The 18512-nt window shown below is 42.0% G+C and overlaps 1 protein-coding gene across 2 annotated transcripts in view; it reads right to left on the bottom strand.

The window, feature by feature from the left end:
* Positions 1-809: 809 nt before the first annotated feature.
* The window catches only part of HAVCR1 (hepatitis A virus cellular receptor 1), a 30843-nt gene continuing 13140 nt past the window's right edge, over positions 810-18512 (bottom strand). The window contains exons 5-8 of one of the 2 annotated variants that reach the window (XM_017960084.3): positions 14179-14234; positions 9022-9136; positions 4502-4535; positions 810-1474 (exon numbers count right to left, since the gene is read on the bottom strand). In XM_017960084.3, coding sequence (XP_017815573.2) covers positions 1330-1474; positions 4502-4535; positions 9022-9136; positions 14179-14234 — 350 coding nt within the window. In that variant the 3' untranslated portion in view covers positions 810-1329. Of the gene's footprint in view, positions 1475-4501; positions 4536-8947; positions 9137-14178; positions 14235-18512 lie in introns of those variants that run through there. The other variant, XM_031666565.1, reaches the window with a different exon arrangement.

Here is an 18512-nt window from a genome sequence, read left to right on the forward strand (position 1 = left end):
CTCAAGCTATCTGCCCACCTTGGCTTCCCAAAGTGCTGGGATTACAGGAATGAGCCACGGCACTAGCCTCCAAAACAATTTTAAACATAAAAGTGGTTTGGAGACAATTTAAAATTTGGGTCAAAACTAGTGGGTTTCAAACACTTGTATCTGCAATGTAACTTGTAAGGCAGAAAAGGCAGCCCTTTCCCCACTCCAGCCTTTTTTTTTTTTTTTTTTTTTTTTTTGCTTTTATTTCTGATCTTCTTGGTTCTAAAAATTTGTTCAGAAAGCCTGGTGGTTGTTTAAATGCTTAGCACCGTGACACACATGTGATACAAATTGCATAAATGGGCTGGGCATGGTGGCTCATGCCTGTAATCCCAGCACTTTGGAAGGCCAAGGCGGCTGGATCGCCTGAAGTCAGGAGTTCGAGATCATTCTGGCCAACATGGTGAAACCCTGTCTCTACTAAAAAAAATACAAAAAATTAGCTGAGCATAGTGGCAGACACCTATAATCCCAGCTACTTGTGAGGCTGAGGCAAGAGAATCGCTTGAACCCGGGAGATGGACGTTACAGTGAGCCAAGATTTCGCCATTGCACTGTAGCCTGGGCAACAAGAGCAAAGCTTCATCTAAAAAAAAAAAAAAAAAAAAAAAAAATTGCATAAATGTGTTGAATCACCTGGCAAATGATTTTCTTTCCCTGGTGTCTACGTGTTCCATACTATTGTCGCCTCTTTTAACTGGTAAAATAGCTACCCCAATTCAGAGATCCAGTACTTAATGCATCACATTTCCAGAGTCATGAAAAAACAGCCATACCTGTTAGGGTGAATTAAACTCACTTTATTTCCCCATGGAGGAAATTAAAACCCATGATTTGAAACCTTTGGAAAACACAGGAAATGCAACATTTGGAAGTATAATATAGAAACAAGAGATTATCATGTAATGCTTCCAAATGAAGGATCACATCGGATTTGCTGATTTTTAAGACAGATTTCCCTCTTCTGCACAGCTCTGATGGCCAAGATAGAAGTTCATTTGCTATGTTTCCAGTGACTATTCTCTCTGATGGATACAGGATTTATAGGGTCTAAAGAGAACATACAATTCTAAAGTGATCATGTTTGACAGAGAACTCTACAATGATCAGAAGGATTGATTGAGCCTGTTTTAGCACAAAAAATTAGGACTACATTAATGACAAGGCTGACTATACACAGTTTGGAACGAGAGAGTTACTCTACCCAGTGTCACTGACGTGTTGGAATGCCAGATGAAACTGAAACAGAAAAATTGTCTTGGAGTCTAAAAGACGTCCGATATGTTCAGTCTTCTGCAGTCATGGGCGTAAACTCTCAAAGAGCACCACTGGGTCTTGGTTCATGGCATAAAGATTATTCTCAATGTAGATATTGTCTTCTGCATGGACTTCCTTTTTAACTGCATTTTGCAAAGTTTTAATTTGATGGCTCCTAAATGAAACACTGTAGAAAGAGTTGTTGAAGAATAACATGAGTAAGAAAAAAAAAAAGCAGACCACTTCTCACATATGAGCTGCACTTTTGTTTATGATCAGGCAATATCAGGTATTCGAGACTATAGGAGCCCGGTTCACACAAAGAATAAAATAAATAGTGCTTTTCTAGAGTTGTAAAAAGTGGGGCTCTTATTATTAAGTTGAAGAAAAGTCTGTTTAATAAGCAGCTAGATAGACAACCTAAGAAGTATTGAAAAACTCAGACTGGTCTCTTTGAAACTCACATAATAGAATACAAAAATGGAAAATCTAAAAATACAGAGCTGTGACATCAAACTAAGTGGCTGAATCAAGATGCACATTTTCAAATGTGGCTAAGAATTGGGTGACTGGTGTTTTTCCAACTGTGGCTTGTGATCCTTTAGAGAGGGTTGTTAAATCTACTTAGCAATCTACATCCTATATTCAAGATAAAAACAGAATAGAGAAACATTGCATATAGTTAAATTGTACTGTTTCACAAGTGTACACTGGATCATAGTGTTAAAAATCTTCCTGTGCTGGGTGCAGTAGCTCATGCCTCTAATCCCAGCACTTTGGGAGGCCATGGCAGGAGGATCCCTTGAGGCCAGGAGCTTGAGGCCAGCGTGAGCAACATAGCGAGGCCCCATCTCTACGAAAATTTTTTTTAATTAGCCAGATTTGGTGGCTTGTGCCTATAATCCTGGCTACTCGGGAGGCTGAGACAGGAGAATCACTTAAACCTGGGAGGTGGAGGTTGCAGTGAGCCGAGATCACACCACTGCACTCCAGCCTGGGCAACAGAATGAGACTCTGTCTCAAAAAAAGAAATCAGTAGAAAGAGTGGAAATACAAGTGAGGGATGAAGGTGGACTTAATTTTAACTTATGTGTAGCGTTTGATGTAACTGCTTATTTTTATATAATATATTTGTATATAGTGACTATTTGTTAACAAAGCCTGCCCCCAAAGTATGGACCTTGTCTTCATTCAGCTGCAGATGAAACACATGTCCACACATTTAAAGAACCATGAAAAACAAAGCTCCACTGTGGTCCCTCAACAGGTCAGTCATCCATGTGTGAAGACACTTAGTTTAAGTGTCAATGAGCTCAAATGACTCAGTGTGATAGAACTGCCAAGAAGATAATGTTATGAGGAAATGTTCATAATTTGTTAGTGTGGTTTTTTTTTTTTTTTTGCTTTTTTTATACTTTACACATTTCTCTGTCATTCCAGAAATATTTATGAGCATGGATTCCTGAGATTGAGTCCTTTATATGCTATGTGATGTGACCTTAGATGTCACTCAACATTTCTGAAACTGTTTTCCAATCTGTAAAATGAGAATAGTGCCTCTCTCACAGTTTATTGCTGTAAAGGGCTTGATTGCAATAACAAAAGTCGATGTATATTAAGCACTTACAATATGCTGGTCACTGTTCAGACAGGTTCTGTGGATTCGCTTGGGTAATTAACTCAGACTCAGGAAAGTCTGTGTACAAGCATCCAGTGAAGGAGACCTAGGCTTAATAGATGGAAGCCTAAGTAAGAGGGATGGGATTCTGAATTAAAGAAAGTCCTTGCTTAAAACTCAACCTGTATCAAATGAAGCAGGCTGGATGGCTTTAGAACTAGGTAGTTGTCTCCTACCATTACAGGCAATGGGGCAGATGGCCTCGGGGCATAGATGCAGTAAAGGGTATTTAAATTGCAACTGGCACTGGGCGCAGTGGCTCACGCCTGTAATCCCAGCACTTTGGGAGGCCAAGGTAAGCAGGTCACCTGGGGTGAGGAGTTTGAGACCAGCCTGACTAACATGGCAAAACCCCGTCTCTACTAAAAATACAAAAATTAGCCGGGCATGGTGGCAGGTGCCTGTGATCCCAGCTACTCAGCAGGCTAAGGCTGGAGAATTGCTTAAATTCAAGAGGTGGAGGTTGCAGATTGCACCATTGCACTCCAGCCTGGGTGTCTCAAAAAAAAAAAAAAAAAAATAGTAACTGGGCAGCAGGATAGAATGAAAGGTCTTTAAAAGCAAATTCAAGAGCCTGCAAGGCTAGACAGCTAATATAGATCAGTGGAGCAGGCTGGGTAGGGAGCAGCAGGGAATGATGGAAGCTGTAGAAAACTGGAGGCACTTGCCCTGCCTCAGTACCTTTGCACTCACTGCTCCTGCAGCCAGGAGTTATCTTCCTCCAAATTAGCTGCTTTCCTGGTGCTCAAACAGACCCTCATCCTGTTCTATAGTCCCCATGCTGTTTATCTGTAAGGACGTAAAAGAACCATGCTTATTTGCTTACATGGTTTTTGTCTGTTTTATTCATCTTTTTGGAATATAATAGTCAATAAACACTCAGTAAGACAAAGCACTGAATATGGTGAAACCCCATCTCTATTAAAAATACGAAAAAATGGCTCGGTGCAGTGGCTCATGCCTGTAATCCCAGCACTTTGGGAGGCCGAGGCAGGCAGATCACCAGAGGTCAGGAGTTTGAAACCAGCCTGACCAACATGGAGAAACCCCGTCTCTACTAAAAATACAAAATTAGCTGGGTGTGGTGGTACATGCCTGTAATCCCAGCTACTCGGGAGACTGAGGCAGGAGAATCACTTGAACCCGGGAGGCAGAGGTTGTGGTGAGCCAAGATGGTGCCATTGCACTCCAGCCTGGGCAACAAGACAAAGCATTAAACGAAATAAAAGAGCAAACTAAAGCAACAACTCATTCAATGTTTAGTCCCGTCGAGCAAATCTTGCAATTTAGTTATCTTGCCCTACGGGGTTTGCTTAGGACTGAGATGCTCCCTCTGTACCAGCTCTGTCACAACTCCAGGGAAATACACAAAGCTACAGATATCACTGGAAGGTGTAAATAATAGAATTGCTCATTAAAGTAGACCATCAGGATCCAAGGTATATGATGGAGAGTTTAGGAGAGAGACAGAAATCTGTTTTTATTTTACCAGAGTAGGAACCTCAAAAGTATTGATAGAAATACTTTCAAGCTTACCTTAGTTGTTGAATCTCTTTTTTGAAGAAATACTCTAAAGTAAAGGGGCGGGGAGAGAGGAGTTGAAGAGAAAATTAAACATCTCAGCAAGAGTTTATAATATTTTTTCAATCAAGTGTATTATTTCTGTTATTACTTGGACTTGTCCCTGGTACCTTGAGGTATCTCCTTCCCATGTCCCTTTTGATTCTGTAGGACCCAAACAAGCCATTTACCATCCAGTATCTCAATTTCATTAATGCTTTGGTGTATTCATCCACATATCCTCCCTAACTTTAACGCACTTCTTAAATTATCTTTCATTTTTAAAAAATGAGTAAGTCCAAGATCCTTCTGATAGGCTGCTAAACAACAGGCATCAACCAAGATTTGTTTTAGATGAACTGGGTCACAAGGCCATATACTTTAAAAGTCACCTCTATCAAAGGATACCTTTGCAAGAGTTTGTACTACCAATCATCTCTCTCCTAAAGAAGGAAATAATGAGTTATTTTTGCTTAAGGAGGAAAGCATATTTTGAGGTCATTAGGGTTCAGAATATAAAACCCTCAAACAGGCTTCTTTGGACTTCAAAGTGAGAGTACCTGGGGAGGAGCATATGCAGGGAAGGGCTTTCTCTGAAGCTCCCCTATCTAGCTAAAGGCCAGATCCTCCAGAAGATAATCTGTTGTTGTGAATCCTTTCCCCAGATATCTCATCAATGGTGGCAGGGTTGGGGGGGATGGGGGCGGGGAATTGATGCACATCACAGGGAGACTAGAGCTGACAACACATCCAGAGTCCAGAGGAATTTGTCCTGCCCTGTAGTCTGTTCTTTGGGCCCATTCATCTCCCCTAAAAATCATTTACTCTTCCTCTAAAATTGCCCACATCCATCACTTTTCTCTCCCCTAAGAAAAGAGTATTTAAGGCCGGGTGCAGTGGCTCATGCCTGTAATCCCAGCACTTTGGGAGGTGGAGGCGAGTGGATCACGATGTCAGGAGTTCAAGACCAGCCTGACCAACATGGTGAAACCCCATCTCTACTAAAAATACAAAAATTATCCGGGTGTGAGGGCATGCGCCAGTAAACCCAGCTACTCAGGAGGCTGAGGCAGGAGAATTTGCTTGAACCTGGGAGGCAGAGACTGCAGTGAGCTTGAAGGGAGCCAGCCCCTCCACACCTGTGGGTATTTCTCATCAGGTGGGATGAGAGACTGAGAAAAGAAATAAGACACAAAGTATGGAGAAAGAACAGTGGGCCCAGGGGACCGGCACTCAGCATATGGAGGACACACGCTGGCACTGATCTCTGAGTTCTCTCAGAATTTATTGATCACTATCTCTACTATCTCAGTGAGGGGGACGTGGCAGGACTATAGGGTAATTGTGGGGAGAGGGTCAGCAGGAAAACATGTGAGCAAAGGTCTCTGTGTCATAAATAAGTTTAAGGAAAAGTGCTGTGCCTTGATGTGCACATAGGCCAGTTTGACTTTACACAAACATCTCAGTGCAGTAAAGAGCAGTATTGCCACCAGCATGTCTCACCTCCAGCTATAAGGCCGTTTTCTCCTATCTCAGTAAACAGAATGTACAATCGGGTTTTACATCGAGACATTCCATTCCCAGGGACAAGCAGGAGACAGATGCCTTCCTCTTATCTCAAATGCAAAGGCCTTCCTCTTCCACTAATCCTCCTCAGCACAGACCCTTTATGGTTGTCAGGCTGGGGGATGGTCAGGTCTTTCCCTTCCCACGAGGCCATATCTCAGACTGTCTCAGTGGGGAGAAACCTTGGACAATACCCAGGCTTTCTTGGGCAGAGGTCCCTGTGGCCTTCCACATTGCATTTTGTCCCTGGGTACTCGAGACTGGAGAATGGCGATGACTTTTACCAAGCATACTGCCTGCAAACATATGTTTAACAAAGCACACCCTGCACAGCCCTAAATCCATTAAACCTTGAGTCAACGCAGCACATCTTTCTGCGAGCACAGGGTTGGGGTTAGGGTTACAGATTAACAGCATCTCAAGGCAGAAGAATTTTTATTAGTACAGAACAAAACGGAGTTTCTTATATCTTCTTCTTTCTACATAGACACAGTAACAGTCTGATCTCTCTTTCTTTCGCCCACAGAACTGAGATCACACCACTGCACTCCAGCCTGTGTGACAGAGTGAGAGACTCTGCCTCAAAAAGAAGGAAAGAAAAGGGTATTTAAGCTCCAGTCATCTGGCCCTTTCTTCCATCTCATATTTTGTGTGGCTTCTGTACACATAATAAATACGTATTCCTTTTCTCCTGTTAATCTCCTAATAATCTATTTTTTTCAGCGTACTCAAGTACGTACTCAAGTACTTTCAGAGGGAAAGTTTGAACTTCCCTGAAAGGTATTTTACCCAGTTTCTAAATAATCACTTTGACTACCCAAGCTCCAAAATAATTATGTAAAAACTTCCTCAAATTTGTCAAACATACTCTTAATTTTCTGATTGTCCTCTGCCCAGATCCATGAACTAGATCAGTTATGGCTTCAAATACCACATCTTGCAAAACAGCTAACTAGGGTTCTTTTACCGGAGGCAGGTTATACTGAGACAAACACACACACACAATTAGCAGAAGGGAGACATGAAGACATGAAGTGGTTGCTTTTTGAAAACTTTTGTTTTACTTTTTTAGTCTTTGTCTCGCTATCAGTTTCCCCACCCAATGTCTCATGTGCCTCTTCTGCTAAACCAGTGTTGTAAAATTTTAACAATATCACCCCCACAGTGACAAAAATTAGATCTCGTAGGGTGGAGAGACTAAATCTTATATATCACAATGGTGTGTTGACTTCCAGATCTCAACACTACCCAATAAACTCCTATTTCTTGATACAGTTGGCCCTCGATAGCCACAGGTTTGGCATCCTCAGTTTCAACCACTCACAAATTGAAAATTTAAAAAATAAATAAATAAATAAAATAAAAAATAAAAATAATACACAACAATAATAATACAGATAAAAACAATACAATATAACAACTATTTACCTGACATTTACCTTGTATATTAGGTGTTCTAAGTAATCTAGAAAAGATTTAAAGTATACTGGAGGAAGTGAGCAGGCTATGTGCAAATACTACACTATTTTATAAGGGACTTGAGCATCTGCAGATTTTGGAATCGAGGAGCTCTGGAACCAATCCCCCAATGGTACTTAGGAACATCTGTATTTAATTTTTCTTGGCCTGGCATTGTGACTCAGGCCTGTAATCACAGCACTTTGGGAGGCCGATGTGGGCGGATCACGAGGTCAGGAGATCAAGACCATGGTGACTAACACAGTGAAACCCCGTCTCTACTAAAAAATACAAAAAATTAGCCAGGCGTGGTGGCAGGCGCCTGTAGTCCCAACTACTTGGGAGGCAGAGGCAGGAGGTGGAGGTTGCAGTGAGCCAAGATCGTGCCATTGCACTACAGCCTGTGAGACAAGAGAGAAACTCTGTCTCAAAAAAATTCTTATAGAATTAAATTTTTTCCATAGGGGAATAATAATTGAAAAATAACAAGTTTAAAAAATAGTGGTTTTAAGTGAAAACTCCACTAGAATGTAAGTTCCATGAGATTTATAAAGATTTATGGCAAAAGGATCTTTCTAACTACGATTACAGTTTAAGATTGCTGTGCCCTTGTCATGTGCCAGGAACCATTCTCAGTGCTTTTTCTTCTTGTTCTTTTCCTTTTATTTCAGAGACAATGTCTCACTCTGTTGTCCAGGCTGGTTTTGAACTCCTGGGCTCAAGCAATCCTCCTGCCTCAGCCTCCCAAAATGCTGGGATTACAGACATGAGCCACTGGTCCTGGCTGGTGGTGTTTTTTTTGTTTTGTTTTGTTTTTTCATGTTTTTTTAACGAGATGGGGTCCCACCATGTTGCCCAGGCTAGTCTTGAACTCCTGGGCTCAACCAATCCTCCTGCCTCACTCAGCCTCCCAAGTAGCTAGGATTACAGGCATATGACCTCCCATTCTTAGTGCTTTGTAGGTCCTAATGCATTTAAACTTCATTTGCCTTCCCCCTTGAGGTAGATGGTATTACCATGTGCCTTTTACAAATGAGGATTTGGGGACAAAGGGAAGTCGTGTGAAGTCAAAATCACGTGGCTTATGAAACTAGTGAACCCAGGCAAATTGGCTGTACATCCCTTGCTCTAGTCCCTTAGGAACAATCTTGAAATGACTTACTTTTGGCCGGGCGCGGTGGCTCAAGCCTGTAATCCCAGCACTTTGGGAGGCCGAGACGGGTGGATCACGAGGTCAGGAGATCGAGACCATCCTGGCTAACACGGTGAAACCCCGTCTCTATTAAGAAATACAAAAAACTAGCCGGGCGAGGTGGCGGGCGCCTGTAGTCCCAGCTACTCGGGAGGCTGAGGCCGGAGAATGGCGTGAACCCGGGAGGCGGAGCTTGCAGTGAGCTGAGATCAGGCCACTGCATTCCAGCCTGGGTGACACAGCGAGACTCCGTCTCAAAAAAAAAAAAGAAATGACTTACTTTTGGCAATGACGACACCCAAAACAGCAAGAAGCACCAAGACAGAAATAGAGACTCCAGCATAGATTCCTTCAGTGGTGTTGACCATCTGTGGACTATGTTCTGGGGACAACTGCTAAGGAAACAACAACAGATCAAAAAAGCACCTTGTTAGAAAGTTATGAAGAGAAAACGTTTCCCAGAATCACTTACCCAGCCGTATTTACCTGTATTGGTGCTTGGGGACTTCTGGAACATAAGGGTAAGACCAAATGATCTGAGTTTATAACCCTATGGTGAAAATCTAGGACAATTTGAAATTCAAAACATATTTTACAATGATGGGGGTGTTTTCTAGCTTGCTTGAGGTCATATTTACATAGGTGCACACATTTGTCAAAACTAAAACTGTATGCTTAAAATGGGTTTGTATGTAAATTTTTTAATTTGCTGTTTTGAAAGTCAATAGGTTATATCCATAAATACATCCTCTTGTGATATTAAAAAGAAAAAATGTCGGGCGTGGTGGCTCATGTCTGTAATCCCAGCACTTTGGGAGCCCAGGCAGGTGGATCACCTGAGGTCAGGTGTTGGAGACCAGCCTGGGCAACATGGTGAAACCCCATCTCTACTAAAAATACAAAAATTAGCTGGGCGTGGTGGTGCATGCCTGTAATCCCAGCTACTTGGGAGGCTGAGGCAGGAAAAATTGCTTGAACCCAGGAGGCAGAGGTTGCAGTGAGCCAAGATTTCACCACTGCACCTGCACTCCAGCCTGGGCAACAGAGTGAGACTCCATCTCAAAAAAAAAGAAAAAAGAAAAAGAAAAAAATTTGTTTATATAAATTGACTTGATGTGATGTTATCTTAATGTGCTCAGTTATTGAATTTTGTCCTTGATTATAGTCCTTACTTGTCTTTTTACCTGTAATTGAAGATTCTGTCTCTATCTATATAAATAGATTTGAGAGTAGGTGCACGCAGACATGGCTATGATTAACAATTCAATGCTATACAATCATGCAGAAATGTAGAATTGTCTAAGTCTTCTGGTGCCTATCACAAGAGATCATTACCTCCTGGAATAGGCCTGAAATGTGCCAGGCGTCATGCTAGTCCCCCTTTCATGGCTTAGTTCTAATCCTAAAGAGAGTCCACCGGGTAGGTATTTTAGTAGAAGGAAAGGGGAGAATCTGAGTGAAGGCCAAGTCTTCTCCTTTACAAAAGCTTAATCTCTGGAGTTAGAATCCCAGGTCTTGGCCGGGCGCGGTGGCTCACGCCTGTAATCCCAGCACTTTGGGAGGCCGAGGCAGGCGGATCACGAGGTCAGGAGATCGAGACCATCCTAGCTAACGTGGTGAAACCCCATCTCTACTAAAAATATAAAAAATTAGCTGGGCGTGGTGGCAGGTGCCTGTAGTCCCAGCTACTTGGGCAGCTGAGACAGGAAAATGGCGTGAACCTGGGAAGCAGAGCTTGCAGTGAGCCAAGACGGCCACTGTACTCCAGCCTCGGTGACAGAGCGAGACTCCGTCGCAACAACAACAACAAAAAGAATCCCAGGTCCTCTACTTAGTCACTATGTGCCCATGGACAAGCTGTTTAGCCTCTCTGGACCTATTTCTATGTCTAGCAACAGTAGATTCAATAGGGTTCTTTGCAAGGGTACTTTTAGGTACTTCCTGGTAAACACTATGAATATAGTAGAGTAACAGCATTTGAGCCATGCTTGCTAAGAAGTGGCATAGTTAGAGTCTGGGAGTGCAAAATTACGTTGTTATTACTTTACCTATGGGGTGGGAGGGAAACGTAATGTGCGTAGATGGAGAATGGGGTTTCAGGAGCCAGGATTTGCTTTCAGTTTTTAATTACAATACACAAATACTGCATGCTCATTTTAGAATGTACAGCTAAGCATAAAAAAGGAAAACTAAAAAAATCCATAACCAGGTCAGGGACAGTGGCTCACACCCATAATCTCAGCACTTTGGAAGGCTAAGGCAGGAAGATAGCCCGAGCCCAGGAGTTTGAGACCAGTTTGGTGAGCCCCTGTCTCCAGAAAAAAATAAAATTAGCCAGGTGTGGTGATGCGTGCCTGTGGTCCCAGCTACTTGGGAGGCTTGGGGTGGGAGGATCACTTGAGCCTGGGAGGATGAGTCTGCAGTGAGCTATGATCGTGCCACTGCACTCCAGCCTGGACAATGGAGTGAGACTCTGTCTCGAATAAATAAATAAACCATAACTTTAACATCCAGAAATGAGTACTTTTGCCATTTTGCTTTATATACTTTTCTAGAATTTTATCCTCCTAGGATTTTTTCTTAACAGAAATAATTACTATATTCTATATGAATTAGTATATCATAATTGTATCCTATTTTAAAAGTTGCTTCTTTCATTTAATAATGTGTTATAACCAACATATTATAACATGCTATAACCTATGTCAGTAAATGCACTGCAATGACTATGTTCTTATGCTCTGTCGCCCAGGCTGGAGTGCAGTGGTGCGATCTCGGCTCACTGCAATCTCCATCTCCCAGGTTGAAGTGATTCTCCTGCCTCAGCCTCCCAAGTAGCTGGGATTACAGGCGCCTGCTACCACACCCAGCTAATTTTTCTATTTTTAGTAGAGATGAGGTTTCACTATGTTGGTCAGGCTGGTCCGGAACTCCTGACCTCAGGTGATCCACCTGCCTCAGTCTCCCAAAGTGCTGGAATTACAGGCGTGAGTCACCATGTCTTGCCAATGACTACATTCTTTATGCCAATACATGGACATGCTTAACTAAGTAATCTCTTACTATTAAACATTTAGGTTGTTTATAATATTTTCATGATTATAAATATTAACAATGAACATTCTCCTCATACATTTTTATATATTAGTTCAATTTTTTCCTTAAGATAGAGCCCAGGAAGATGACCTACTGGGCCAAAATGTATTCTGCGTGTTTTCAAGATACCTGGGAGAAGACATCTTGACATCTTCAGTCAAGGCACAGAAAGCCCAAGTTTCTGCTACTGCCAACCTTGAACCTGCCTCTAAATTGTTTTCCCTTGCTTCTAAACAGACCTATTCTGTAGGTAACTGAGACCAAGAATAACCCCACTATTCTGAGGGGTTTTTTAAATCCAGCACAAGTCTAGCCATATGTCAACACATTAAACATGTACATCGTGGCAGTTCTGATATTTCGCCAGTAGGTCGGATCAATCAGTGCATGCCATACAAGTTGCTAAATTTTTAAATGTTACTCCTATGTAGTGGCATTCACAATGTCACTAAGGTATATAGCATAAGGTCATTTGGCTCTACACTAAATAGCCCCGCTTTGATCATTTTGAATTTTTTATACAATGACCATGCTGTCATTTCTTACAACTGGCTATCGGAAAGATTATTCTCAGGCCAGGTGCGGTGGCTCATGCCTGTAATCCCAGCAGTTTGGGAGGCTGAGGCAGGCAGATCACTTGAGGTCAGGAGTTTGAGACCAGCCTGGCCAATATGGTGAAACCCCATCTCTACTAAAAATACAAAAATTAGTTGGGTGTGGTGGTGCGTGCCTGTAATCCAAGCTACTTGGGAGGCTGAGGCACAAGAATCACTTGAACATGGGAAGTGGAGGTTGCAGTAAGCTGAGACTGAGAAACTGCACCCCAGCTTGGGTGACAAAAGTGAAACCCTGTCTCAAAAAAAAAAAAAAAAAACCCTCAGAAGGATTATTCTCATAACCTCAGACTTTTTTTGTTTGTTGCTTCAAAAAGTTACTTGCACCTATTAAAAGGCAGGTTGTTTCTTGCAGGAGCCAAAAGAAAAGATCTCATTAATAAATCTATCTAACTTACATGGACACAGAAGACATTGATGAGCATCGTAAGACTAGATCCCTTAAATTTTTCTCAAGTTAACTGAGAAAAAAGGTATGGGAACATTTTACAGAATCAAAGTTATTATTTAGAACTTTGTTATCTTAAAAAGTCATCCTGGGCTGGGCATGGTGGCTCACGCCTGTAATCCCAGCACTTGTAGGAGGCCAAGGCGGGAGGATCACTTGAGATCAGAAGTTCAAGACCAGCCTGGTCAACATGGCGAAACCTCATCTTTACTAAAAACACAAAAATTAGCCAGATATGATGGTGGGCGCCTGTAATCGCAGCTACTTGGAAGGCTGAGGCAGGAGAATCACTTGAACCCAAGAGGAGGAAGTTGCAGTGAGCTGGGATGGCGCCAGTGCACTCCAGCCTGGGTGACAGAGCAAGACTCTGTCTCAAAAAAAAAAAAAAAAAGAAGGAAGGAAGGAAGGAAGGAAGGAAAGAAAGAAAGAAAGAAAGAAAGAAAGAAAGAAAGAAAGAAAGAAGTCATCCCATGGGGAGGTTTTTGTATAGAAAAAAAATCAATAGAAGTTTTAAAATTTCTACATAAAATAGTCATTAGGTAGGGGAAATATATTAGGGAATAAACATGTTAGTTTCACTTACATTTTACTTTTGTTTGGGGTGGCCTCTACTCCACCCCATCAAAGCATTCTGTTTCCCTATTGATAACTGAATTCCTCCTTGGTGTGTTATCTTAACTTGTTCTCCTTAAATTAGCTCATTCGGCCCAGCATGGTGGCTCATGCTTGTAATTCCAGCACTTTGGGAGGCCGAGATAGGTAGATTGCCTGAGGTCAGGAGTTTGAGAGCAGCCCGGCCAACACGGTGAAACCCCATCTCTACTAAAAATACAAAAATTAGCCGGGCGTGGTGGTGTGCGCCTGTAGTCCCAGCTACTCGGGAGGCTGAGGCAGGAGAATTGCTTGAACCCAGGAGGCGGAGGTTGCAGTGAGCCGAGATTGCGCCACTGCAATCCAGCCTAGGAGACAGTGATGCTCTGTCTCAAAAAATTCTTTATTCCCCTATTTTTGCCCAGCAGAAAGTGTATGTACTATGTATCTAAGTATGCTATTCAGTAACATATGGCTCTTGGGCATCCCTAACAAACTGGGTCACCTAAATGAACTTTTCAAATTAAAGCATCCTATTTAAGAGTCAAATTATTTTCTTCGTCTGTTTTTTAATAAGAAAAAAAAAAATCTGTGGGTTAGTCTTACAGAAATAGTCTTTAAATGTAACTTGCTTCCAGGGAGATATACAACTGAATCTGGCTAATCAAATAGGGGCGAATATGCTTACAGTTTGATTGTTATTCCAAAGGCCATCTGAAGACTCTGTCACAGTGTCACTCCCATCTACTCAACAAGAAGGAAATTTAATTAGAATTACAAAAAATATTGAATTTTCACTGCAGACACTAAATATATTCACATCGCCTTCTGGTGATGAAAAGTTGAATGATAATATGATCAAATGCTACAGGCATTGCAAGAGTCATACCAAGTTATTAATGTTGTATTAATTTCTCCTGGAAAGTTGTATTTCTTAACTTTTCTGTCACAGGCTCTTTGAAAATTGACTCTTTTTTTTTTTCTTTATTAAAAAAATAATGCATGTGTACACGAATTGTATCTACTATTTTAGGGTAATCACAGAAGCCCATTCATGGAACCAGGTTAAGAATGCCATTTAAAGACAATCAATACTTTTATGCTATCTAAACAGCTGTAAATGAATGGTCAGAGGCATGTACAACCAAAACCAGAACCACCCTCATCAAAAGGGACATCATATTGGTTTTATGTTCAGAATGAGTAAAATATGCCATAATATCAAAAACAGGTGGCATATAACTCCTGTGTTGTTGCCAATGTGCTTATGCTTTGATCTAGAAGTGCTTTCGAAAATATATCAGCCACCAGATCAATGCATATTATGCCATATGAGGATTAAGATTTTATGTAATATATGATACATTTCTCTTAGAGTTGAACATTTAAAAATTTCAACATGTTTTAAAATATCTGCTTTGTAATAGACAGTGTATTCTCAGCCAGGCACGGGTGGCTCATGCCTATAAACCCAAGTCCTTTGGGAGTCCAAGGCAGGCGGATCACTTGAGGTCAGGAGATCAAGACCAGCCTGGCCAACATGGTGAAACCCCATCTCTACTAAAAATATAAAAAAGTAGCCAGTGAGATGGTACACGTCTGTAATTCCAGCTACTTGGGAGGCTGAGACACAAGAATTGCTTGAACTCAGGGGGTGGAGATTGCAGTGAGCCAAGATTACACCACTGCACTCCAGCCTGGGCAACAGAACGAGACTGAGAAAGAAAGAAGGAAAGAAAGACAGAAGGAAAGAAAGAAGGAAGGAAAGGAAAGGAAAGGAAAGGAAAGGAAAGGAAAGGAAAGGAAAGGAAAGGAAAGGAAAGGAAAGGGAGAGAGAGACAGATGTAGGTTTATGCAATATATAGAATCTCAGGTCTGTTTGTGACAGGTATTACGACCTTAAGTAACAGTTTCAGGAAGAGGATGGGGTGATGCAGAAAAACAGCATGGACTGGAGTCAGATAAAATTTGAGTTCAATGCTGACAATGTCTGTTAGCAATGTAACTTTGATACTCAAAGTCCTTTTCACACACACAGGTATGTATGTATGTACGTATAGGTATATAAAGGGGTGTGTGTGTATGTGTGTATATAGTAGTGCCCCCTAACCCACAGGGCATATGTTCCAAGACCCTCAAGTAGATGCATGAAACCAAGAATAGTACCAAACCCTACAGATACCATGTTTTTCCTATATATACATACCTATGATAAAGTTCAATTTACAAATTAGGCACACAAAGAGATTAACAACAAATAAATAATATACTAGAACAATTATAGAAATAAACTGTAATAAAATCTATGGGAATTTAGTCTCTCAAAATATCTTAGTAGTTTAGGAACATAGTTGACTGCTACAGAAAAGCAAAACTGCAGATAAGGGGAAAACTACTATATATATATATTTCTAGCTAGAGTATGCATGAACTACAACCTATTAATAGTACACAGCCCATCAAGTTGTTACAATTAAATTAGATGATGCATGTAAAGTGGTTGGCACTAAGCTATTATTATTATATAATGGGAAGAGGAGTGGGAAGAGGGGAGGGATAGATATTATGCAATGCAATTTCCAAATATCATATACTCTCTACTCATCCAAAGAGGAATGTTCAACAATTTTCCTGTGGGCACAAAACTAGTAGCTCGTAGCTGAAATGGGAGTTGTGTGTTTCCAAAGCAGATTTATAGGGCCTCCTCAATCTGGCAATAGCATTAAATATGGCCTGCCTTGAAAGAATTAAACAAGATAATATATCCATTTCCTGGCATATCCATCTGTCAAAGGTGGGTAGTGGGCCATATGACAGCTCCAATCCTTTCCAGACCTAATATTCCTTGCTTCCATGAGGCTTTAGGCAACTGAAGGCCAACTCAGGCACAGTAAGAACTTGGCCCATGAGCCTTGGATACACGGCCAAAATGGCAGCAGCCACACAAATCCTGGGGATACAGCTGCTCCACTGTCTGTTCCACCCTGGAAAACTCTACCTTGACCAGGTTTTGCTGACATGGTATTTCAGAGAATGATTCCCCACTCCTACTTTCTTCCTCCTTACACTCTCAAAGAGTGGGGTGCAGTTGCTCCTACTGCTGTGACTTTGTGTTTTTATCTATTTTCATTTTGTTTTTGTGCCTGGAAACAGTTTGCGCTAAGGATTACACTTTCAAAACGCAATGTCACCATTATCTAATCCCAATTGAATGAGTCCCTATGTGAATCACACTGCAGGTCCATTTTAAATTAACCAGCTACCAGGAATGATTGGCAAAAAAGGTAGGCCATGCAGGCTGGGAAGCAGCTGCCTACAGATTGGCAACTGCTGAGTACAATGAGTCATACACACAAGGAGGCCTGCAAGGCATGACCTTGCTTGGATGCCACACAAGGACACAGAGCCAGCTCAGCATCACAGAGGCACTCAGCACAGGGCACTCCCATAACTTACCACTAAGGGGAACAAGGAGAGTTAGCTGGGAAAGATGACAGGTTTCAGCATCACCTTTCTCCATTACAGGGAAAGACAGGTCAATTCTACATTTCCAAGGAGCAGAGACTCTAAGGGGCCTGTTCAGACTTGGAAGAATAGTAAGGATTGCTTGGAGCAGAGTAGCAGGATCTCAGAGGGGCATACCTCTCTGATGTTGGTGTGGGTGTCCTCAACCCATCTGTCTGGGTCTGTTCAGGCTGCCAGGATAAGATAGTTTAGATTGGGTAATTTAAACAGAAATGTATTGCTTACAGTTCTGGAGGCTGGGTAGTCCAAGATCAAGGCACAGGCTGATTACTCAATCTAGTGAGGGTCCTCTTCCCTGTGGATGGTGTCTTCTATTTGTTCCCATATGGGGGAAGGAGCAAACAAGCTCCCTTGGGCCTCCTTTTGTTTAATTAATTAATTTATTGTTTCTCTACCATCAAGAAAATGTACCTTCGGCCTTTTATAAGAGCATTGATTCCATTCACGAAGGCAGGGCTCTCATGACCTAATCATGCTCCGAAGGCTCCAGTTCTTAAGACTTGCATTGGGAATTAGCTATCAACATGAATTTAGGGGTGTGGTGTTATGAGATTATATATAGATAGATAGGTGTCCGTGCATGGTTCCTGGCTCATAACTCCCATATCCCTAATTACAGTCTTTTGTTATAATAAGTATGTTTGACCTTAGGAAACAATCTTTGACTTTCTCCTGCTCTCCTTTCACCTGACAAGGCACAACTTTAATTTCCCCTGCCTTTCTGATTGTGGATCATAAGACACTTCCCAGAGAGAGTCCTTCCCTGTGCCCCTGGGGGATGGAATGTTGATGACTTGAAGTTTCCATAAAAACCCAAAAGGGCTGGGTGTGGTGGTTCACACCTATAATCTCAGCACTTTGGGAGGCTGAGGTGGGCGGATCACCTGAGGTCAGGAGTTCAAGACCAGCCTGGACAACATGATGAAACCCCATCTCTACTAAAAATACAAAATTAGCCAGGTGTGATGGTGCATGCCTGTAATACCAGCTACTTGGAAGGCTGCAGCAGGAGAATCACTTGAACTTGGGAGCAGAGGTTGCGGTGAGCCGAGATTATACCACTGCACTCCAGCCTGGGTGATGACAGAGCAAGACTCCGTCTCGAAAAAAAGAAAGATAAAAGAAGACTAGGTTTGGAGAGCTTCCAGATAGCTAAACACTTGGAGGTTACTAGAAGGTAGAGTTCCCAAGGAAGGGCATGAACCCTTTCCCATATACCTCGTCCTGTGCATCTCATCATCTGTATCCTTTGCAATATCCTTTACAATAATCTGGTAAACATAAGTGTTTCCCTGAGTTCTGGAAGCCACTCCAGGAAATTAATAGAACCCAAAGAGAGGGTTGTGGGAACCCCAACTTGAAACGAGGTCAGAAGTTTCAGAGGCCCAAACTTGTAACTGGTGTGTGTGGTGGGGGTGGGAGGGGCAGTATTGGGGACTGAGCCCCTAACCTGTGGGATCTGACCCTCTCTCCGGGTAGATAGTGTGAGAATTGAAT

Source organism: Papio anubis, chromosome 5, assembly GCF_008728515.1.
Source record: "Papio anubis isolate 15944 chromosome 5, Panubis1.0, whole genome shotgun sequence".
Taxonomy (NCBI): domain Eukaryota; kingdom Metazoa; phylum Chordata; class Mammalia; order Primates; family Cercopithecidae; genus Papio; species Papio anubis.